The 23,712-nt window shown below is 44.8% G+C and overlaps 1 protein-coding gene across 4 annotated transcripts in view; it reads left to right on the top strand.

Annotated features, from left to right (window-relative positions):
• The window catches only part of FGF13 (fibroblast growth factor 13), a 241,296-nt gene that overhangs the window by 83,734 nt on the left and 133,850 nt on the right, over window positions 1–23,712 (top strand). The window contains exon 1 of one of the 4 annotated variants that reach the window (XM_048318587.1): window positions 21,191–21,532. The exons of 2 other annotated variants lie outside the window; for them this stretch is intronic. In XM_048318587.1, the coding sequence (XP_048174544.1) occupies window positions 21,502–21,532 (31 nt within the window). In that variant the 5' untranslated portion in view covers window positions 21,191–21,501. Of the gene's footprint in view, window positions 1–21,190; window positions 21,533–23,712 lie in introns of those variants that run through there. One more of the 4 variants, XM_048318591.1, reaches the window with a different exon arrangement.

Genomic DNA, 23,712 nt, shown 5'->3' with positions numbered 1-23,712 from the left:
TTATCTTCTTGAAATGAGTTAATTGCTAGAGAATCATGATTCATAAAACAAGAACACATCTGGGACATAGCACTTTTTCCCAGTGGTTCCTGGATGAGCTGATGAACCTCGGATTGTGGATTTGAACTCATTTCCCTTTTCAGCCTGAGGGAATTTAAATGCTTTTCTCCTGCATCTCTGGAAAGTATCTAGCTGTGGAGTGCTGGAGTCAGTGTGGGCTCAGCTGATTACTCGAGGAAATAAAGCAGTGTCAGTAGAGAGATGGAAAGGGCCCCTCTGGCCTCCTGCCGCTCAGGGCAGCCGTGGCCCCGTCCTGGGCAGGGCGTGCAGCGGGGTCAGACCTTGAGGGCAGCCAGGAGGCTGTGGTGCAGGTGGCAGTGGGGCTGCTGACACCACTGCTCTTTTGACAGCCTGGCTGAGCCCCTCTCTTTTGCCACCTAGAGCCCCTTGGCAGATTTAAACCAAATCGTGGCTTGCCCAAAGCAGCTTTCTAGGCAAGCATTGTGGTAAGCAGACTTTGTTCCCTACCTTTTCTCCGCACTGGAGCATGTTCTGCCAGTGGGGAGATGAGTCTTGCCCAGCATATTGAGATGCAGTGGATCTCAGAGGAGCTGTTTCAATTGAGTAAATACAGTAGGACCTCCACTTGTTCGGGTTTCCCAGCTGCCCTTCTGGGCTGTTCCTGCCTCTTGCTTCCCTCCTGCAGCACCACTGGGGCTGGGGCACTCACAGCTCTTCTGAGACAAAGGCGTCAGTGTAAGGGGGCTTGGAGGAAACGGGCATTTCGCATGGAACGATCCTTTTAAATGCTGCCAGGCACAGGCTGTGGGCTGCCATGGGTCTTGATGGATGCCTCACTATCAGTGCCACTGCTGGAGGGAGTACGAGCATTGGTTGGTATGAAATAATATCCAGGAAGTTACTCTTTTTCTTCCAGGGCAAGCACTCTGGGCAGTTCCACAAAGGATTCTGTGGTCATACGGACACGGAGGTTTCAGCGTTACAGGGAGCTGTGCTGGGTTACCTGGTGTGCTCGGGTCGGTGGGTTTTTACACAGTGTGTCAGAGCACAGGTGTGTTCTCACAAAGCTGCAACACGAAGGACACCTTAGCCTGGAGATAAAACAAACCATCTGTCAAGCTGCTGCAGGACACTCCTCTGAAGGTCTCATGCAAAGCTGGAGCCTCAGGAGAGCCCCCACCCAGCTGGGGAGTTGAGGGTGCCCAGTTCTGAGTCAAGGATGCCCATTTCTGTTTCCTCATGTCAGAAGAATCCCAAATTTTTCAGTCTGTACATAGCATGATTAGGGTATTTTGAGCACTTGAAAGTTAATCCTGAGGAAAACCAGTGTTCACTGGGAAAAGTTTGGGTACTCCATGTTGCCTGGGATTTAATGTAGGCAAGCTGAGGATGTTTCTATGTAAAGGTGGAAAAAGGTGTGAGCTGGAAGAGACAACTGAGCATCTCGGGGTTTTTCAGGAATGTTCAGGTGAAAATTCAGCCTGTTATGGACACTAGATAAGAACCAAGCAAATAGTGAAGACTTATTTGTATTTGTATTGCTTTTTTCTGAGATCTACTCTCTTTTCTTCAGAGAGAAACTCCATTATTTTAACTCTTATCTAGCATTTTCTATGTTGTTAGTTAATTCATTAGTAAAGCCTAATTTATATACAGTGATAATAGCTTGCAGGCTTGCTTTCTTCTCTTTGATTTTCACTGAATGATAAAGCTGGATGTTTTTTATGTTGCCTTAGCTAAATCCTCTCTAATCAATATATCCTGCAAATCACCTGACTAATTTTATCTGGGAGTCATTTGAGGAGGATAAGCTGCAAAGCCTGTGCTTTGAGATGAACCATCCTGTGAGTAATATTTCAAACAAGCAAATGGATTAGAGCTTTTCACATTCTTTGCTGCTTGTTTATTTAAAGTGCTGCTTCCTACTGCAGGTTTTTTCCAAACCTTTTTTTTTTTTTTCTTCTGAAGATCTGCCTGTGTGATATCATTGCATCACCTGCTAGGTTTTGCTGCCTGTTTAGAATTTTATATTTTAAGCCCATAGGGTCAGGTATGTGCCTCTCCCAAGCCCTGTGGGCTGGCAGAGCAGCAAGGGACAGGGCTTTTGCTCTTCGAGACCCTGCAGCTTATGGAAAAGTATTTCAGCATCCTTGAGGCTTGCACAAATCCTGGCACTTTGTGGTTGGTGGTTGATGCTGCCACTCCATAGGCAAGCTAGAAATTGCCTTGTTGAGTTTGCCTGAGAGTGTTTTGCTCCTTTTCAATTTCCTAAAGCACTTAGTGGGGCAGGGATTCATGTAACTCTTCCCTTGAGCTCTTTGGAGATACTCAGAAGCTGTGAAACTCTCTCCATTCAATCAAGGTGATCACTTTCTAACAAAACTCTGAGCTACTTCTGCTTAAACATAAAGTGGTGGCAACTGTGTGAAAATCAGCCAAAGTGCTGATGCTCCCAAATTTCTCTTTGCTTTATATTGGCTGTGGGCCAAGAAGGCAGGAATTAACTCTGTGGCTGTTCTTTCATTATGTGTGACAAAGAACTCAATTTATTGTTAAGCTGGTATGGGAATTTCCTGAGGTTAGATGTAGGAAGTTGAGAGCAAAGCAATCTTGTACAACTCAATCAAGAATTCATTCAGACTTGGGAGCTGTGATTTTGGTGTATATTACTGCTTGGGAGAGGCAAGCTTTAGATTAAGGAAAATACATCTTGAAACGTTATGTGTTAGAAGTGAAGTGCACAGGGGGTTTCTTGTCTTTGTCAGCATTCAGTTGCTCACTGGAAATTCGAAAACTTTGGGAAGAAATGCTTCTATATTCAGTGTACAAATGGTGTGGGGTGTGACCTGAATCTCTAATATGGGTGAGAAGCACTGCCCTGCACTGGGTCCTGAGCTTCACTTCCACATCTGCAGAGTGAAGGTGTCTTCACTTGCTGGACATGGGTAGAAGATTCTTGCTAGGCTGATTATTATGGGCTGGTGGAATGTGGTCTTTAGCTCCCTGTGTGCATGTTTGGATATATGGTACAAAAATCCTGAAATCCTGCTCTGTGTGGTAGCCGCCAAACTGAGGTGTTTCTGTGGTGGTAAATACCCCCCATCACTGACCAGGAGGGTAAGTGCTCACTGGACCCTACATCCCCGCTGAGTTGCTCTAGAGAAGGTGAATATAATGGTAATTTATTGGAATTACAGAGCAGTTTACTTTTAAGGCAGAAGAAACACTTGGAATTGTGTAAAATGTGTTTTTGATGCAAGAAAGAAAACCCCAGCTGAGGTTTCAGCACTGGGGCACGAGAAAAGCCTGCGAGAGATTTTGTTGTTCTCTGTACAGGAGTTGCTCTCTATGGGCAGATTCAAGGTGGTGACCAGACTTGCCCAGCTCATGTAAAGAGGGGATTCTTGTTTTTATGCTTATATCTGTGATTGGATGCTGCTGCTGCTGCTCTGTGCGCTTCCGCCTTTATCTGTTCATTTCTAAAATTGCCCGATTGTTATATTGTAGGGTTTTTGTAGCTTTCTCTAAGTCTACAAAGATCTTAGATTAATGCTAAAAGATTTAACAACAATTTTCAGTGTCTCACTATCTTCATGCTGTTATATGTCAGCTTCTGACATCTAAGGTTTTGTCTGTACCAATTCTAGTGAATTTTTGTGACAAATAGTAAAACCAGACAATCAGACCAAGAGGTGAAACTCATAGACTTAGGCCAGTACAAATCAATAGAACATGAAAGCAACATTCAAAAGATAGCTACAAGCTGAGCTGCATTGACAGCTGATGGGCAGAGCTTTTCTGTGCTGCTCTGATTGAAGTTAAATTTGGCCTTTGCATAAACTGACAGAGGAAGAGGTGTAGAGTGGGCTTGTCTTTGGCTTTTGTCTTCAGTAAATATAAGTCACCAGTGGTGCCTGGACTGAAATGTAATGGTGACAGCTTCCGAGGTGCGGGAGGAGGGAGTGTTGCTATTTTATCGGAATATCCTACAGTCTTCAATTTCTGTCATACCATCTTCAATTTTGACTTCTAGGATAATTACTGAACCATATTGAGAAAGACTTTGTGACCCTTAGCACAATTTTAATGCTACACAGAAGGTTATTGCCACTATTTTTAATGGGGCTGTTTGCAAACTCTTAATTAATTATGTTTACGGTTTGCTGATACTAAACCGTGTGGAATTTTCTCTTTACTGACCAGTCAGAATCCCTACTGCACTGCAGTTACAGTAACCCAATTCTATCACAGCCACAGAGCACCAGTTGCTCTCAGTTTGGTGAATTACCTGAAACCTGTGTGATCTCATAAGGGAGGTCAGGAGAACGTTTAAATGTTACAAATACTGTGCAGAGTGGTGTTTTTACTGAATAGTTTAGGTTAAAGATGTGCTCATCTGTGACGTCCTGGAAATGTCGAGGTGTGGTGCAGTGGCAAACACTGGGCTGTGTTTAATGAAAGTAGTTATTACAGTCCCTCCCTGAGAGCACGGTGCAGTGCGACTGAGCAGCGTGTCGTGGTGGAGTGTTCGGTCTCCAGTGAAATTTGATGGAAGCATATTAATCTTTGTTCTCTTGATGTCCTTCTCTGCCTGCATCTGCAGGCCCTGCCCTGCTCTGTAGCCTGGCAGGCTGGTGAGCTGCTGAGACCTTGTCTGGCAGAGCTGGCTCGAGGCCATGGGGAGCAAAGCCCCCTGCGAGCGCCGTTTGTCCCTGCGCAGGAACGCGCCCGACCCACGGCTGCCGGGGGCTGCCAGGCTCAGCTCTGCCTGCCCCTGAGCGTCCGTGTGTGGCAAGGCTGCCTCAGAAATGGGCCTGTCCTGCCTGAGGGAGGCATTGTCCTGCTCCTTCACTGGGGAACCAGTGGAGCTTGCCGTGTTTGTAAAATACAAAGGACGGCGCTGGGAATGTGGCACCTGCAGCTACTGAGCTGCAGGAGGGCTGGATTTGCCTTACAGGTTGTCTGATCATATGACAAAAACAAAAAATGGGATAGGGGATTTCAAGCATCTCTGAAATGCTCCTGACATGGGCAATGCTTGTAAAATCAATATGGACAAAATGCTGCTCTGTGCTGCTGCTCAACACTTGCATTCTGCAACAGCCTGCAGCTCTGGGCTGTGATGAACTTTTAAATGCCTTAATGGGGCAGAACGTGCTTCCACAAATGAAATCAAAATTATCCACAGAGGAAATGGAAGAGCAGAAATGAGCAGACAACGTGGCTGTTTCCAGATGAACGTTGCTGTGTGATCAATACTCATTTTGAGAAGGCAGGTTGCTTTAGCCTCGCTGGAGCCTTTCACCGGTGGGTGACACGTTTGGAAACACCCGGGGCAGTTCAGCAGCCTGATCTGGCAGAAGGAGGGGCACCTTGGGGAATGTGGGGCCAGTATTCAGAGCATGCAGTCGTCCAGCAGCTGGTCCCAGCGACAGAGCACCTCTCCTGTGCCTCACAGAGGGGCCAGCAGGAGCCTCCGCATGTGCCCAAGGATTAGGGTCCAGCTGAAGATGAGCTGGAAGCTGTCCAGGGGAATCTAGATGTGGTCTGCAGAAAGCAGAACAGTGCATTTCAAAATACTCAGTCCTGCTGTCATCTCCAGAGCTCAGGGGGACAGGAGGTAGGGCTGACTGAGGAGACAAAGGAGTGATGTGCCAAAGAAAGCACGGGAGTGAAGAGACCTGGAAAAGGGCCTAATTTTCTTATAAAATAGATGAAAGTAACAATGTAACTGAAATGTAAATGAGGGAGAGGTGAGTGTAACCTCCTTTGCATTTCAGGTCTGCTTAAAGCAAACGAACCAACCCTGCGGGTTTTTGGGATTTTTTTAATATTTTGGTTTTTATTTTTAATAGGGTCAAAATTAAATGGCATTTTTATTGGACCTGAACTGAAATTTGGTTTTACGCTTTTCAGACTGGTGATGGGTGTAGAGATACTAGCTTTTCATCCCAAGACAGAAGGGGTAATAAGTTTCTGTACAACTTTAATACAAACCCCACAGTTCTCTTTTGAGGCTTTTCTCCTCCTGGTCACACTTGGGCAGTTTGGCTTTGTGTTCCCATCATTGCTGGCACAGCTGGCAGAGTTCAGCAAGGCGGTACCTGGGCTGGGCTGCATCTGAGTAGTGAAAGGCCTGTTGGCTGAAATAAGTGGTTTCAGGATATCTGTTAGTATCAAAGGGTGGCCAATGCCCTGGAGCCTTTGGGAGAAGGGTGCACTGATGCAGGTGCTCTGCGAGTGCTTCATGGCTGCTCACACCTCTCCCAGGTGCTGGGTTGCCAGGTTGTGTGGTAGATGACAGAGGAAGGTTTCTTTCACTGAAAAACATGTCCTTATCTTCTGCCTTGCCTGGATCACACATTATTTTCCTGCTGTAGACAGCAGTCCTTGACAAACGCCTGTGGTTTTGCTGTGTGTAGTGTTGTGGATGACATCACATCTGTCTAAAATGTGAGCCAGTTTGTGGAAGGGTCTGTGTTACATTGCCAGCAATGTTTTTTGGGTGTAGTAAACATGCTGAAGCCTGTTCAATGCCTCAGAGTAAGAAATAGGTTCTTGCTGGGTTCCCGAAGCATCTGGATGCTTTTGTCACCACTGTTGAGGTATTTTCTATCTTTTTGACTGGAATAAAAGTTCTAAGAACTTAATGGAAATACCTCATCTTTTGTGTTAACTTTTACATGGTGGGGCAGGAGGACGAGAGGTTTTTCATAGTTTTCTTTGTGTTTGTCCTAAGCTTAGCTGGAGTTGGTTATGCTGCTTGGTGGAGCCTCCCTTGGTAAGCACCAGCATTTGGTAAGGGTTGATGCCAGGAGTGACTGAGGTTCTCCGGGCTGTGCAACAGACACAGAGTAACTGCAACTGGAGAGAATGGCAGAGACAGTGCTAATTAGAGCCTGTTAGGCCATTCACAAGTGAAACCGTTTTCCCTCTTGACCAGGTATTTGAGATTCTGAGCCTGAGGATGCTCTTCTTGGGAAGGTTGGGCTGTGCTGCTTCCCATGGATGTCAGTGGGGCAAGGACACTAGCACCTTGCAGGGCTGGGGCACAAGGCTGCAGTAAGATGTGACAAGTTGCAGGGGTTACACACAATTAGTTTAAGGGGGAAATCTATGATCTTCACAAAGATAATGTACTTAGCTGGTTAATAGGGGGCCTGCTGGTCTGCAGATGCCGAGTCATTTACTAATTGCCTGACTTGCATCATTGCATTAAATTTTAGATGTGATCTCTAGTCCTCTGCTATGCCACAGAGTAAAGGGAAATCCTGTGCTGCCTCCCATCTGCTGGCATGCACTGACCTTTGGAACCCGGGCTCTGTCTGGGAGACAGCGCTGGGAGCCCAGGAGCATTGCATCCTCCAGCTCTGTGGGGCCCAGCCCAGCCCAGCCCAGCCCAGCCCAGCCTCCTGCCTGTGGAGCCCTCTGTGTGTCCACAGGCTGGGCATGCCTGGAGAATCATCAAGGTCATGCCAGGTTGACCTTCGCTGGAAATGCATCTCATCCTCTCTGTACTGTCATCTTTAAAAAGGGGAAAGTTAAATTAGTGATGAAAGAGATTTTGGGGGCTCGGGGGCGTGTTTGCAGTACAATGGACAGTGCAGCAAAAGCTGTGAAAAATTAAATGTTCATATCCTTTGAAGTCAGGCTAGGGTACTGTGATTCTGTTTTGATTCATGCCTGCTGGCAAAAATAAAGCAGGTTGTTAGTAAAGAAAGCCTTTCTTCAAATCTATTTATTACAGCTAAAATATTCAGCCCACTGTTTGGTTGGTGTCTTGGTGCTGGCAGCTCGTGCAGGATTCGCCATGCCTCAGAGCTGCCAGGAGCCAGGGTGCAGGGCCTGGAGTGAGGCGGCCCCGTGCTCCTGGAGCAACGTGCCCTTGTTCTGCGGGGCTGTAGGAACAGGGGGCACAGCCGTGGCACTACAGAAGCCCCAGGGCTCGTGGCTGAGCTGTGGAGTGGCTGTTTGGGCTTTGGCCCCATGGCTGTTTTACAGTAGACAAATGCTGGACCCTTTGTTAAGCAGCTTTTTTCTTTAGAGGCTTAAAGAAGGAAGGACGTGACAGGTTCGTGTGCGTGAGACACAGCTGGTGCAGATGGCCACCACTTCCAGCCACTCCTCTACGAGCACGGGGGGGACACTGCCCATCACTTCTGGCCACTCCTCTATGAGCACAGGGGACACTGCCAGAGGGCAGAGCTGGGTGGTAGACTGAGGGTCTGGCATGACATTGGGGTGCTGTCCATCCCCAGTGGTGCAGTCCCTGGGGACAGGCACTCCGTGGTGTCAGGAAGTCTCCAAAAACCTGTTCCTGGCTCTCAGGACAGTGGGATGGCTCTGTAGCTCTCTAGGGCTGTGTGTCACGTCTTGTCTGGGGATTAAAGGTTTTTGCTGTGCGCTTTCTTGGACCCTGACTGCAGTGGTAAAGGAGTTTAGCTACATTTTGTAGAATATTAACAGGAAAATGACAGTAAAGTCTACTTTAAAAATACCTGAGGTACACAAGTAGATAAGCCATGGAAGATGCCTGTGTGTCACTGAGCTTAGAGAAACTAGATTTATGCAGATGTCCTGTCCAAGAACTGTCTGAGATATGACTGCACTGAGTGCCATGATGAACGCTTTGTTGTGAAGCATCAGATATTTCACTGGCTTTATTTGAAGCTTCAGTCTTCACAGGCACATTTTCAGCATTTAAAGAAATTAATCACAAACACCCTGAGCTTGCAGTTGACTCCTGTGAAATGACTTTCTCTAAGAGGAGTAGTTGAGGACCTAAATGTATAAACTTTGTGACTTGATCTATCTGGCCCTACATTAATGGGGTGTGAGCTGGATGGCCTCCAGAGGTTCCTTCTGACCTCAGTTATTCTGGCATTCCCTAGAATCACTTCGAATGTATTTACTGGCAGAAGCAGATATTTTTAAAGCAGGATAGGCAGTATTTAATTTGCTTAAATTCATTTGTTCATTGTTTAAACTGGAGTTCCACACTTCATTGTTACACTTCTTGATGCAGTTTCCATTCTGAGCATTGCTTTCAGCATGACAAGCTTTTCATCCCTGAGAACTTTCTGGGAAAGCTGCCTCAAGTCACATAGACCACTCTCTGCAACATCCGTTGCTTTTTGGGACCCTTATTGACTTTGCTCTTCCTAGCAGTTTATCTTTGTACCCCGTATCAGAAGTCCGAGTGCACAGGCCAAAGCCTCACTGTGCTCTGTCACCCCAAAAGGAGGCTTCTGCAGCCGGGGGTGGAGGCCCCCAGGGAAGCTGGGGGTGCTGCCTTGGTGGTTTGTGGTGAGCGGTTCTCTGCTCTGGCTGCTTTCGTGGTGTGAGCTGAGCATCTCTCTGGTGCACAGATAGAACTTCCCTTCTCACCTTTTCTGGCTCACAGGCTCTGTGTCTTCTACAGAGATTTCAGTGTAAACATTCACAACCAGAGTGCATGGATGCAGTGATGTGACAGCCAAGTGGTTAATTAATTATAAATGAAAGAAAAACCCCTTTAAGCCATGCCAGTCCGTTCAAGTGATCCAGATTTGTCTGATAGCCTGTGTGATCATGCTTCAGTTAACTCTGTCACAGTGAATTTTCTGTGATTTGCAATCTCCCCAATGTTCAACTCTTGTTCACTGTTTTTGACACTGAATTTTGTTGTAAACCTTTGAAGTGGTCAGAAATGATAAGCTAAAAAAACCCCAAAACCTCTTTTCTTCAGTGTTTCTGCTAGATCTTTGAGATCTTTAGTGTAGTATTGATGGAGATTTTCTTTGGAGTATGAAAAGGGTTTCCACATGTCATCCAATCAGTAAATGACATGTAATTGTAACAGGCAGTGATATTCTCTAATTAGATATCAGTGCTATAAAATGTTTGAAAATCAACAGATGTGGAGGGAATGGGTGCTATTTTTAGACTAGGACTCTAGATGAGAGAGTAAGATTCTAAACCAGATTTTGATTGATTCGTAGACCCATGGAAGAATCCACAGACCAGGGAGCCTAGGACCGACTGCCTAGAGGCAAATCTACGGTGCCAGGTGCCATATCCCTGTCGCTGGGGAGCAGACGTGGCTCTGAAATGCAGCCAGAACATTTATAGGACTAGCAGGGCACTTTGAGAGCAGGGCTCAATGAAATCCTGCTGTGTTTTGCTTGCCTGAGACCATCCCTTGTGTGCCCTCTCGCAGCTGTCTTCAGGCTCTGGTCTCTGGAGGTGCTCCTGTGCTGCGGCAGAGGCTGCTGCTGGTGCTAGAGCTCCGTAAATCACTCCGGCAGGGAACGTTCTCATGCCTGAGGTTTAACTCCAGAGGAAGCTGCTGCTGAGAACATGACAAAGAATAGAGCAGTGTGGAGGTTTTACACTGAGGAGGGCTGAGTATTTACATCCTCTTTGCTGTATTTGGTTCTTTATGGTGTAGTGGTGGCACACACTGCTCAGCCCCGAGCCCCTGGGCATCAGTGGTGCGGTGTCAGTGGATTCTGCCCGATCTGAGTGGGGAGGGGAGAGCTCCTGGCCCCGTGGCATCAAGCACAGCGTGGGAGAGAGCTGAGCAGGAGCTACTGCACCTCTGCTGCTCATGGGAGTGCAGCCTTTTTACCTACTTAGGACAGTCCTTGCCTCCCTGGGAAGTTGCTGAGCGAACGTGGGCTGCAGCTGTGTGATCCAGAGCTGCAAACCCTCCTCACCCTCAGTGATTCTGATGGTAGCTGGTGTTGGTCTGGACGTGTGTGAGCTTACTCCCCAGGCAGAGATTTGTCACTATCATCACCTTCAATAGCTTACTGGAAAAAATATAAAGATTAATTTTTTTAATATATTTTAATTTGTTAATCTTTTATTGTGCTGGAGCTAGAAATCTCTGAGGTTATAATTGGAGAAAATAGTAATTGCAGGGCTTGCTCATGCTAGTATCTTCTTCCCATAGGTACGATACGTTATGGCAGTGTCTAAGACATTATTTTAATTGGTCTGATGCAGACCTTCCCAAGATGAATGATTTATCTTTATTTTATTACTTCGTTTCTACTTCATTACTTCATTTGCTACTTGTCATAAAGGAGGAGACAAGGAGGCCAGTGTCTGTATGGAGGATGCAGAGGACCAGTGCCTTTTGTAAATCATCCTGATAGTGGTGAACATTTTTATGTCTGTGATCTGAGCCATGAAGGAAATTGCTGCTCAGCTTCTGATGAAACAGAACTTAGTGTGATAAAGAAGCAGGAAAGTCCATCCTGAAAATAATGGGGACAAAAGTTGTGCAACATCAGTGACTGTAACTTATGGGAATGTAGGAGAGAAAAAATAAAAATGGTACCTTGTTCCTCCACTTTTTCACCTACTATAAACTCACGCCCTAGGCAATAAGAAATAGTAAAAATAACAGTGAAGCAAGAAATGCTGTACAACAAGCCATGTCTTTAGATTTTTCCCTTTCCCTGTCTTGCTAAGAAGAGATACAGGCAAAGCACTGCCTTTTCTTTCCAGTGTCACTAAAAGCATTTAAGATTCACTGCAGTTCATTGGCCCTGCTTTCTGCATTGTAGAGGTTGAACAACGTGTGAGAGCAGTTACTAAGTAGAATGAGGATTTTGTTTTTGGGCAGAGAAGGTCTTTGAAAGCAGAGCAGAATCAGTACGTGCTGTAGATCTCCTGCCTGTGTTGTTTGTCTTCCTGCTCTACACAGACCACCAGTAGGCTGCCTCCTTTCTCCTGCCATTCAAAGCATCCTCAAGGACTACAGTGTTTCTCCTGTTAGGTGTATGGACTCTGAAAGGAGCAAGAATTACTTGGAGCCTCCTCTGACTGGTGCCAGCAGTGCTGGTAATGTTCCAGTTGGAAAGGCTCCTGGACGAGCGAGGTCAGTCTTTCGTTCTTGTGTTCTTTTGATTTTTTTTTTTCTACTGTTTCCTTCCTTTTGACAAAGCTGTCAAAATTCATGATGTTCTGATTCTCTACAAATTTCCTGTACAAGTTTAGTTTGCAAATTGAAACATTAATTCAGTCCTCACCATTCTGTAGTACCATTTGTGTACGAGCATCTGCGAAAGTGCCTTGATCTACACTGCAGAAAGTTTTCTGTGTGAATTCACAACTGTGTGTCAGGAGTGACCTTCTGTGCTGTTGTTCATCTCATTCAGTGTGGCAGGACTGTGATCTCTCCCTGGTCAGCCAAAGACACATCTTGGTAGTAGTAATACTTGAGATTTATTATGTTTCATGTGGCAAACTACATCCAGAACAGACCCAGGGTGATGGCTCAGGACTGGCAGAGAGGGTTCACACCTACACGGTGAAGAGGAGGAGGAAGAGGATTTTTTTTTTTATGATTCTGTCAGCTGCCAAGCAATCCCATTTTGGGGAGTTGAAGAGTGGCTTAATTTCAACTCAGACATCACAGGTGAAACCTCAGACAGAAGAACTAAAGTGGGACTTCACAGAAGGGAAGATCTTCTGTTGGCAAATGCAAAGGGGTTAAATAATGCATACAAATCTTAGGGCCTGATTCCTCTATCCAGTACATGGGGGAGGAGCAGCTTGTGCCCAGCTGTGGGAGATCAAGCTGGACAAGCAGAGAAGACTTGCTTTTGCCCAGTCCTGCAGTCATTTCCTTTCTCTGCTGGTTTTACAGACTGGGGGCTGTTCCCCAGCTGTGGCTCCACATCTGCCTCCCACACCTTGGCCCTTGGCTCTTGCCGTGCCTGGGCTCCTCTCCATAAGGTGTGCCCTGAGGCTGCAGCTCCCTCTTGGTGCACCTGCCATGAATTCATCCTTTGGAATTGTTCAGCCAAACACCCGGCTCACTTTCTGGTGGATGCTACTGCTCTGTGCATGGGCCTTTCTGCACGGGCTGTTTTGCCACAGGTGTTGCCTTGTGTCAGCCACTGTTTTTCCGGTGAGGTGGCTCAGCAAGCCCTAGACTCTGAAATCAAGCCTAGACTTGAAATGGGTGTGCTGCTCAGAGGTGAGGAAGGGCAGGTGCTGGGGCTTTGTAAGTGTCACTGGCGTGGCCAGGCTGCGGCAGGGCAGCTCCTGGTCCCAAGCAGCTGTGACATTCCAGGGTTATCCACCCGTGTCACGGAGGGTGTTCTGTAGGTACGTGCATGCAGTGTGATGCTCTATCATTGCCTACACGCAGAAGGTGGTTTTTTGCCCTGGTTCTGTGGCCTCCTGTAGGCCATATGACGTTTCAGTGGCTCTTGAAGAACTTGAAATGTTGCATATTTTCCTAAAAATATGATCCTCTGATTCTTGCTGTTCTCATGGGAGCAGGATCATAACAGCATTCCAGAAGCTCATTATATTTTTACAGACATTTTCTATCTCCTGCTCAAGTTGTAATTGTGCCATTTCTTTTTCCTGAGAGCACTTTTGGCACTATTTACTGAAGGTGAACTTGCAAATCAGTAGTGTCTTGGAAAAAAAATTGCCATTTACTGTATAGCAAATGCCTTGTTCAAAAGCATCTTAAGGCTTGGGGATGACATTGGATGACTAAAGGCCTTAGCTAGCTGACCTTTAGCATCCCTCTAAAAATAGATCCCTTTCAATGCTGGCTCTCTTTCAGTGGCAGGTGGGGTTGTGCAATGGGTTTTCATTACCTCTGGCACTTTCTCAGTGAAGCATGTGAAAACTAGGCAGGTTTTCACTGTCTGTTCTGTAGTAATAGCCTGCATTTCTCAGTGGAACAGCTTCTGTTACCTTATACTTCTAAATGTCTTTAAATAAAGGAAGTATTGAACACAAAGATCAATGCATGTGGAGTTTAAAGATGCACACACTTTTTTAATGCCAGTTAAGCTAAGTTTGAACTTTGTTGTTTGGTTGCTTAATATTAATGAGAGCAGTTCAGAACTAATATTTTATAACCATCAGTGCTTATGGAATGTTATGACAGGATTGAGAGCCCTCAGGTTGGCACGGATTATTTAATTAACTGACCGAAGTATGAGTTCACTTTGATGGAACTTTAACTGGGGTTTCTTTTCTGTTCATTTAAGTTTTACCTAATGGCTCTTTAAAGAAACCAGTAAATGTGTGAGACTTGGGTTTGTATCTAGTGATAAAAATACATCTTGTTCTTTTTATGGCCATCTTGGGGGGGGGAGGAGAAAAAAATCCAACAGAACAGCAGGAGTGATATACTTGGGAAAAAAAAAACCCTTCTGCTTTTAACTGTTTTGTAAACAGTGTATTAACAATGATGAGATAGTTTAGGAGTGGGAGCTCTGACTGATGTTTCAATATAAGTGGAAAAATCATTCCAAACAACGTAATCCCTTTTAGTTCTTACTGAAAATTACATTCTCCTCTTGTGCCTTCCTCTTGTCAGATTTCAAGACTGGAACAGCTTTAGAACTTTTGAGGGTTGGTCTAGATGATCTTTAAAGGTCCCTTCCAACCCAAACCATTCTATGGTTTTACGACTGTCCCATGTGACATTTTTAACTTAATGCGGATCTTACGATGCTTTCAGATAATGCAATAAATGCATCTGCCTTGAAGGTTTATTGTGAGTCTCAGCACTTCAGTTGCTGTGGCAGGCACATACTGTATTTATACTTTGGATTATTCCAATTAATGCATGTAGTGTAAAAAAAGATAAAGTCTAGAAAAAGCAATAAAAAATGAAAACAAAAAGATATTTTTAGGAAAACATACTTCAGTCTCACAGCAGGATTGCCTATGTTTATCAGGCTTCTTGGAGAATTTTGGAAAGTGCTGTTCAACTTCAATTTAGAGTCCATGGCTGCTGTTCGCATTCCGTCTCAGCAGCTGGAGTTACTGCAGTTGCAATTTCCATATTGTGTCTGTTCAGAATCAATTAAGAGTGTTTTGTTTCATAGTGGAATATGAATAATATTCTGCTTCTTAATGGTGCATGCAGGAGTGGGCAGGTCTGGAACGGGCTGTGTGAGACCAAGGCATCCCAGGAGTTTTGATGCGAGGAGCTGCCGTCGGTTTCTCAGTCTGAGTCTCGTGTGCAGTGGAACAGAGCTGGGCTGCAGAACCCCACAGGAGCCCTGTTAGACTGGACCAGCCCAGCTGATCCAGCCTCTCCTCTGCAGCATTTGGGCTGCGCTGGATGTTGTGGCCCTTGGACATCGTGGACATGATTATCTGTTTGGGAATTCTGGTTTTTGTCTCAAGTATCTGCCCTGTAGCTTCATTTGTTATTTTATTTGTTGTGTCTTACCGCTGCATTGCTCTTCAAGCCACAATGAAAAATTTCTCTTCCTTTACAGATCTGTCTTTGCCATTTAGGTTTTCTGGGTTTTATTTGCACAGGGGAGATCTATGAAAGTCACTGGCAGTGCCATTTATATCACCAATTCAGAAATGACAGTACAGGTACACCCTGTGCCTTCGTCATAGCATAGGTCAGAGAGGAGAATATTGCCATTGTATCTTTCACTCTTTAATTATGAAGGCACCCATTTAATGTAATTTTTTTTACCCTTTATTGTTGCATTTGGCCCAATTCAGTTGCTTTTTGTGCAGACTTACTGATTAGGTTAGACTACTGCCTTGCCTAACTGCAGGATCGGTCTAATTATAAGTAAAAGAGCAAATTCATGAGAAAGTAATAATAACCCTTCTGCTAATGATACTCTGTGATGATTTCTTTATTCTCTTTGTAGTACGTGGATTTCTGAGCGGGACACCCTGAAACAGCCTTCCAGTAGAAGCAGTGGAATCAAACTTTGGTCTTGAATGTGATACAGTGACACTTGAAAATGAGATGAGGAAAAAACAAGCAAAATCAAAGTGATAAATCACAGTGAAAAAGAGCTCCCAGTGGAAAACCTCTGGGTGTTATGACAGAAAATAATCTTCTTACAATGTTTTCAAGTTACTCTTTCAGTCCCATTTTAGAAGTATTTCAGCTTTGCTATTGATACTTTTTTGAAGGTGGTTATTCTCTGTATAGTACTAAATTTCTGGTATGTCATAAATAAGCCTAAAATAATTAAGGTGGAAGTATGTATCACAGTCAGGTGGTGACCTTCCTGAATGACCAGCATCTAATGCCGTCTGCTTTTTATAATGTGCAAATCAGTGAGGCAAAGAAAGAAGCAGATGTCGCTAGAATGACTGTAATAACAAATTCATGCAATTATGCCATGCTGTGTTCACATTTTGCTTCTTCCAGAATCAGGTCAATTTTGCATGAAAGTTTTTATTTTGCCAAAACTTGTTGTGCATCTTTTAGCTGGTTTTGGTTTTGGCTTTTTGGGGTTTTTTTTGGAAATACCACTTTAAGACCTGAAACCAAATTACACATGCAAATAGAGAAACATTTATGAAAAACTTTTTTAATTAGCCAGAAGAAACTTTGCAGCATGTTGGTTAGCCTGAAGTACTCTCCGTTCAGAATGCTTTTTGTTTTATAAAATTGGCTGATGGCTTGACATCTTTAAAATAAACAGACGCCCATGCTTAAGTATTTCCCTCAAGCTGAAACAGAGCCAAGGGCTGCACCACATAGCAGAGCAGTACTTCTCCTTGCCAGGCTTCTCCTACCCATCCCTCCGGAGTGCTAAGTTTTAATTGTATACATTTTCCATCGAGCTGCAGTTCTGGGTTTGTTGTGTCCTCCAGGTAATGTAACAGGGAACAATCTGTGCACTGCACAAAGCCTTGGACGTGCTCATTATCCCCCCGTCCCCACACAGAGCTGCACTCAGCTTGGATGATTTAGCAGGTCCAAGCTGGTAGGCTTTTATGCTGTAAGTGCTTTGGGTTTATGATGAAAACCTGTGCTTGTTGGATGATTTCTTCCCACTGTAAAGAGAGCATTAAAAGAGATTTTCAAAACTTGTATAAGTAGCAGGGCAAGTGGCAGTTACTTCCGTGTGTGTGTGCTTGTGCCTCCTCTCAGCCAGGCAAGAAGCAGTGGAAGGATCCAGAAAGAGCTTTTCTGAAACACTGCTGGTTTTCTTGGCTGATCTCAGTTTACTGACACTCCTCTCTATGACTGAATGATTGCTTTCTTACTTCCAAGTCTTAAAATAACCTCTGCTATTGCTAGAAGAGGTTTAATAAAAAGAAATAATATATAGCATTTATTAGCTTGAGATGTGGATAGCTGCTGGCTAGTAAAACTGCTTTGTCAGGGAGAATATCAAAGTGGAGCAGAATCAGTCACCAAGAAAAACCTGAACATTGCCAGTGGGCTGGCTCTGAAGAAGGTTCCTGGCATGCCCCGAGGAGGAACGATGCTTCACTGCCCGCATGGCTCAGGCCGGGGTGCTGCTGGCGGCTCTGGGGGATAAGGGCAGCGCTCAGGACACAGAACTGCTGCCCACAGCTGTGTCAGTGAGCGTGTCTGCCCCAGGGAGCCATGTCAGCCACAAGTTTTCTACCAAAAATGATTTCCCCTTGCTCCTCTTGACTCTGCTCAGAGAGAATGATGCCTTGAGGAAAAAGGTTTGTGGCTGTTTTTCCTGGTCTACTCAAGGGAAAGGCTTCTGGGCTCACACTGCTGAGGGATGGAAAGTGATACTGGTGATGCTTGGTTTTGTTCTGTGGACATTTGATGAACTGTTAGTTTGAAATTCAGTAAGCTGCTTTCCTCCCAAAATAGCCCAGTCCTGAGGAAGGCTGGGGCAGGACAGCGCCCGGCTCCAAGTTCAGACATCTCAGTCTGCTGTTACCTTGTGCTCACGCTTGCTCTTAGGTTTATACATTGTCCTTCATGCAGAAATCCAGGGTAGCTTGACAACCAGTTCCATGTCACATGTAATTCCTGATAGTATCATTTTAAGACGCTTCACTCAAACAAATAACCTTTATGCCTGGGTTTAGCACGCTTGATTGTTCTGATGTTTAAGTGGCAGAGTGTTTCCAAGCCAGAGAGAAATCTGACTTGACTCTTCCAGCGTTGTGATTTCAGGTGGTGGTGTTCAGAGATGGGTGAGGCTCCCCAGGTGCCTGGGAGCTCCGGGGCGAGGCTTGCAGAGGCAGCACAGGGAAGCTGCCGTGGGCAGTGGAACTGGGACGGGCACGTTTGCCACGCTCTGGCTCACCTGGAGGACTGACAGTGGGCAGCAGCGGTGAGCTCAGCACCGGCCTGCTGCTGCCGTGGCTGGGCACAGAGCTTGCTTGCATGGCTTTGGTCCTGGCACCACGTGTGATCCCATGACAGGCAAGCAGGGAAGGGAAAGCTAAGGAAAAAAATTGGTATGTGAGTAGATAGCTTAAAATGTGGAAATCATTTTCTATTACATACCTCACTGATTCTTTGTTCCCTTTTTGTCAGTGTTGAGTATTTCTACCCAGCTGCTCTTGCCTCACTTATCTGCTTTTCTCTAATATGTATACAATTGATTTTATTTTCATAAATGTTTTGATGAGAGTTTACCTAGGTAGATGAGGGGTTTTCAGGATGGATATATTTGTCTACATACCCTGCAGTAGAATGTAATTGTTAGAATGCAGAAGGATGTGAAAAGTGCAGAAGGACAGCTGAAATATCAATAAATCTTGATTACACCTTGCCCTCTTCTTCAGCAGAGGCTTAACTCAGCTATTTTTTAAATAAGGTGTCAGTGTACATAGCTATTTAGGAATGCGTTTGTGGAATGGAAGAGTGTGGGAATTGTGAAGTATGTGCTGACTTTGTGCCTCTGAAACATGAATCTGGTATTGATCATAGCCCCAGTGCATATCTTTTGTCACAATTTGTGTTTAGAAGGCAAGATAAAAAAATAGATGCATTATATATGTATGTGTGTGTGTGGGTGTATATTTGCAGGACTTAAAAATGTACTTTAAAAATGTGCAATGTTAATAGAGTGTTTGAATTAAGGATATAAAGTGCTTTGTTTTAGTTTTTCCATCATAACATCTTTCATCATTGTGTATTCCATAGATGATCAAAGCAAAGGAATGATTGCCATGGGTGGGCAATTCTGCATAATAATGCAAGATGTCACAGAAACAGAATATAGATAGACATGGGTAAGACAGTGTTTTTCACTGAACTGACATGGAGAATTTACAGAACATCTCAGGGTCACAGAGCACTGTGAATAGTGAAATACGTGTCTGCGCACAGGAATGATGATCTACATGGGAGAGCAGATGGGGGAAGGAAACATTCCCACTGCAGGGCTGTCAGGGTTTTAACTTCAGAGGTTTTCTCCTGGCCTCTGATGAACAGCTTATAGCAAAAACATTCAGGCCTGCAGAGAGAAAAGCTGAAGAACCAGAGACAACTTTTACTTTACTTTTTTTTTTTCTTGCTGTTCCTATTTAAAGGTCTGCCATAACTGAGAGCAAGGGTAACAACCCAGGTCAGACAAACTTAAATTAAGCTGCTCTTTGATTTTTCTGAAGAAATCCTTTCACGATGTCTCAGTGGCACAGTAGGTAGTCTTGAACTTTTCAGTGTTTGAACTGTGGCAAGGCAGGGAAAGAGGAGGAGATGTTTTAGATGGAAGAATTTTATAACATTTCAGGAGAGGCTTTTTCGAGCACATTTGTCATTGGTCTGCTCTTTCTGGTTTAGGGATAGTCTGTTTGGCAGGGCTGAGCAGAGGAGAGCAGGACCACTGCCAGTCGTGGCTCAGTGCAATGGTGACCCCTCCTGATGGTTCCCCTGAGCAGCCTGGCTCACGTTCCAGGGCAGCGCCACTGCTCAGGACCAGTTCTGACTCCTACAGATGCTGCACTGGTTTTTTCTCTGGCAGGAGCTGCTTTGGTGGGTAGCAGGTTTAAGTCTGTAACTGCATAGCAAGATGTCAGGGCTTTGGATGTTGGTCAGCTTAAAGAAATGCTGATTATTTCAACTGTCCCACAAATCCTGCTTTTCTTTTGATTAGATGCTTTTGAACATGCCATAAAGCTTGAGAAGCTTCTGGGAACAGTGGAGACATTTACTTGAGCAAGCCTTTTAAGCTGAGGTGGGAGGCACCCAAATGTGGTGTCCAGGGAGCCTTGGGATAAAAGTGACTGTGCCGTGCGAGCATTTCCAGCAGGAGAGGAGCATCAAAGAGCTGTGGTGTCCACAACATTTTTTCTTAAAACCTGGCCCAGAAGAGGCTCTTTTGCTCCAGTAGACCATTCTGGGGATACATGTGCCCACAGATGATGCTTTTGAATGCTTTATGAACATGCATCTTGGCTTTGTTAGGGTGGCACAAGCAGAGTGCAGCCGTGTGCTGGTGGTGCAGGTGTGGTACCCTGCAGTGTGATCTCCATCTTCTGGCTCAGCTGGCCACATGTGTGTGGTGAAGAGCAAAGGAGAGAGAGCACGGTGCTGCTGCTTACTCCTGCCTGTGAGAGCAAGTGGGAATATTCCCACTCATTGTGACTGCCTGGAAGCTGATGCTGAGGAGTGTGTCTGGGTGTGTCTGGTGCATTTCCATCACTGCTTTTGTCAGGGCATTTTGGAACTAGGTGAAAGGAAAAGAAAATTTGCATATCAACACACATTGACATGAAAATACAGCATCCAGTGAACAGCTTAATTTCCTAAATTGACTTTTAAATGGTGAGACACGAGTGTATGTGTGGAGCTCAGCAGGGCAGTTCCTGTTGATGGTAGGGAACAGCGAGCCAATCCTCAGCTGCAGGTCTTGTGGAAAATAAGTTTGCAGAGGATTCACAGAGGCATGAAAAGCTCTGATGGGTTGGCTGAGGAAGAGACAAAACCTGAATCCACTGCTTGCAGAGCTTTAGTGGGAGAGGTTCCTCTTGCATTGCAAGCTGGTGGTGGAGCTTCCTGCACTCCTGTGGAGGCAATTATGACAAATATTTTCTATTAGGAAAGTGGAAGTAATGACATATGTCATGTGTGTACTTTTTGTTTGAGATGTGCATGACTGTAAAGAAGCAGATGGCTCCTTTAATTCTGATCATGGCATGTGGCTTCTCCGATTATGAGTCCATTATTCCTATACAGATCTTTTTAATAAATTCTTTCTGAAGGGGGAAGGAAGTGAAATTGCTTTGCATCAACTCATTAAAAATTACCAGGAACAGTAATGGTTATTAGGAAGGCTGTGTCCAGTGAACTACAAATATGTTGCCTGGAGCAGCCTAAAAAAAAAAAGAAACAAGCCACAAATGAAATGTAAATGTTAATTCCCAGAAGGATGTTTGTATCCTTGTGTTCACACAGGGAGCTGAGGCAGCCCGGGCAGTTCTCCATCACACCCTGCTGAGGTTCCTCTCCCATCTGCACAGGCTGAGCTCACAGGCAGCACTGTGGGGTGCAGCCCTGCACCCTGGAACACCTCCTGCTGCTGCCCAGACATTTGCAGGACACGAAAGCATGAGAATTTGGCCTGCCTGGTTTAAACATATTCATATTTCTTGGGTATTCCTGCTCCAGATTTTTCCAGTTGCTGCTTGAACGCAATCCTGAGCATTTATTTTTGATAAAGCGAGATGGACACGTGATTTGGATGGCAAGTTGGATAATGTTTTCTTTCCTATGGATCCAGTCAGCCCAGCAGTGATTGAATGGGGAGAAGGTGGAAGCCCATAGGTCAAGGTAGGAGATGTGGTGCCTTTTCTTCTCCTCCTCCTATGCCAGGGAGCAAAACCCTCCGAGACCAGGGTGACTTGGCTGTTGTGACAGGCTTTTTGCTTTGTCCTCCCTGGTACTTGTTTTCATTTGGCTTGTGCCCACAGGGCTCTGCCAGCATCTCTTTCTGACTTCCAGTTGTTTCCTTATTTCCTTGCTAGCACCGCTTCTTGCCCTGGGATCCCCTCAGCCTTTCCTTTGCACCCCTAATGGTGTGCTGTAGCACTAAGGTGCTACTGCTGTAAACCCTTCAGCACATCTATTGCTTTGAAAAAGCAATTTGATAGAGATCATTAAAACCCTGGTAATTACAGGCCTTTATTTCACTTTTAAAACATATAAATTGGTTTGTTCTTTTTCTTTTAGTACTTCTCAGTTGAAGAGAATCCTAGATTCACACAAAATGTGTTTCCTTCTGATCTAATGAATGTGACACTGTCATCAACCTCTTAGGAGTCTAATGGGACTCCATCCGTAATGTGTGATTCAGAGCAGTGCTAATTCCTTCAGTCTCACTGAGGAGTGAGGCAGATTGGAGCACACTCCTGCAGCTAGATGTGTAATGTTGCCATGTTTTAAGTCCCTTTTGGACAAAATGAAGATATATCCACTTTACAGTGACAATATTTAAATAGATCCTGGCTTTCAGTGTGCTGGCTTGGTGACCTTCTGATGATTTTGAAGGCATGGTTGTACTGCATGTGGTCTGCTGGTGTTTTGAACACTCTGTTCCATTTTTCCAAGAGTCTCCTTCACCCTCAGGGATGACAATGTAGGCGGGGAAAATTCCTCCTAATGTCAGAAATGGAATGCTTCTCTGTAGAGTAGTTTGGAGACTGACTGGCTTGATCGTAACCTATTTTTATAAAAACATCCTAACTGCTATCAGTTCTTCACCATGATGAATTTTAGCTTTGTGCTTTATTATGCTGATACTTTCTGAATGCTCTGGCAAGTGCTGATGGTATTGAAATTAAGAGTGTTAAAAATGGAGAGAGGAAGGTGGGAAGAGGAGTTCCATTGTTCCATTTGAGAAGTGAACATCATCCACATTTGAGTTTTGAAGGGAGAGTTCAGTGTTCAGTGGCGTGGGGGAGAGAGAAGGAACATCCAGTGGGGAGCTAAAATGTTTGAGAGCTGCTATTACAGGTTTATCCCTCTTCCCTGAAGATAAAATAGGACAGATATGAGAGAAAAAATAGCGGTGATGGAAAATGCACCTTCCCTCCATCAGGCTGACTCCTGCAGTAGCGCTCCTGGAAAACCAAGGGCAGAGCAAACAGACCACATCTGTCCCCTCAGTGCCTGGTTAAATATGTGCTTTGGGGCTCCTTGGATACTCCTAGAGGTAACTCATTGATCAAATTCCAAGCCTGAAGCACTAAGAGCCCCTGACTCTTATTCTGCTTGCTCATTTCCAAATTTCTGCAGAGACTGGAGGAGTTTCTTCATTTGTTTCACTGAAATAAAGCTGAAGGTTTACTAAAATACTGTGTAATAGTGTGTCTTCACTGTCCTTCTCTTGATTTATTCATTTCCATGTTTTAATGCCTAAAATCTCTCTGTATACAGAAGGAAAACAGGAAGTGTTAACTAACTTAAATTACATGGATTTTCTTGGCCAGAGAGGAAGTGGAAGGAAAATGAAACCGAGATATGGTCACAATTCTAATTGACACAGATGGGAATATCTTTAAAAACTAAAACTGAAATTTGGCAGCAAATCGGAGCAAATTGGTTTTTTAAAAAAATCAAAATAAAATCGAATCACTTTGATAACAGAACATTTATTGAATGGAAGGTAGATTTTGAAAAGAACATGGGCAGCATTGTTTCAGAGCCTGTGTCTGGTGCAGTTCTACAACAAACACTTGATAGTCTCCCAGACAACACAGCTTAATTGTGAGGAGTAATTTTGAGGGTATTATGCTTGTGAAGCTTTGGAGCCTTTGCTCCTTCTGATCTGTCTGCTGAGCTCAAGGGCAGAAAGCTCTCAAAAGGGGCTGAGGATTTTTCTGGCTGAGAATTTCCTGCCTCACCACCACCTTGGTTCCTTCTGATGTTCACCCAGAGACTGCAGAGCTTTAGATAAACTTGTTTGGAGTGTGATGATGGTAAACGGGATGTGAGCCACCCAGGACCCCTGT

The sequence above is a fragment of the Corvus hawaiiensis genome, chromosome 14 (assembly GCF_020740725.1).
Source record: "Corvus hawaiiensis isolate bCorHaw1 chromosome 14, bCorHaw1.pri.cur, whole genome shotgun sequence".
In the NCBI taxonomy this organism is placed as follows: Eukaryota; Metazoa; Chordata; class Aves; order Passeriformes; family Corvidae; genus Corvus; species Corvus hawaiiensis.
This window is presented reverse-complemented; position numbering and strand designations above follow the sequence as displayed.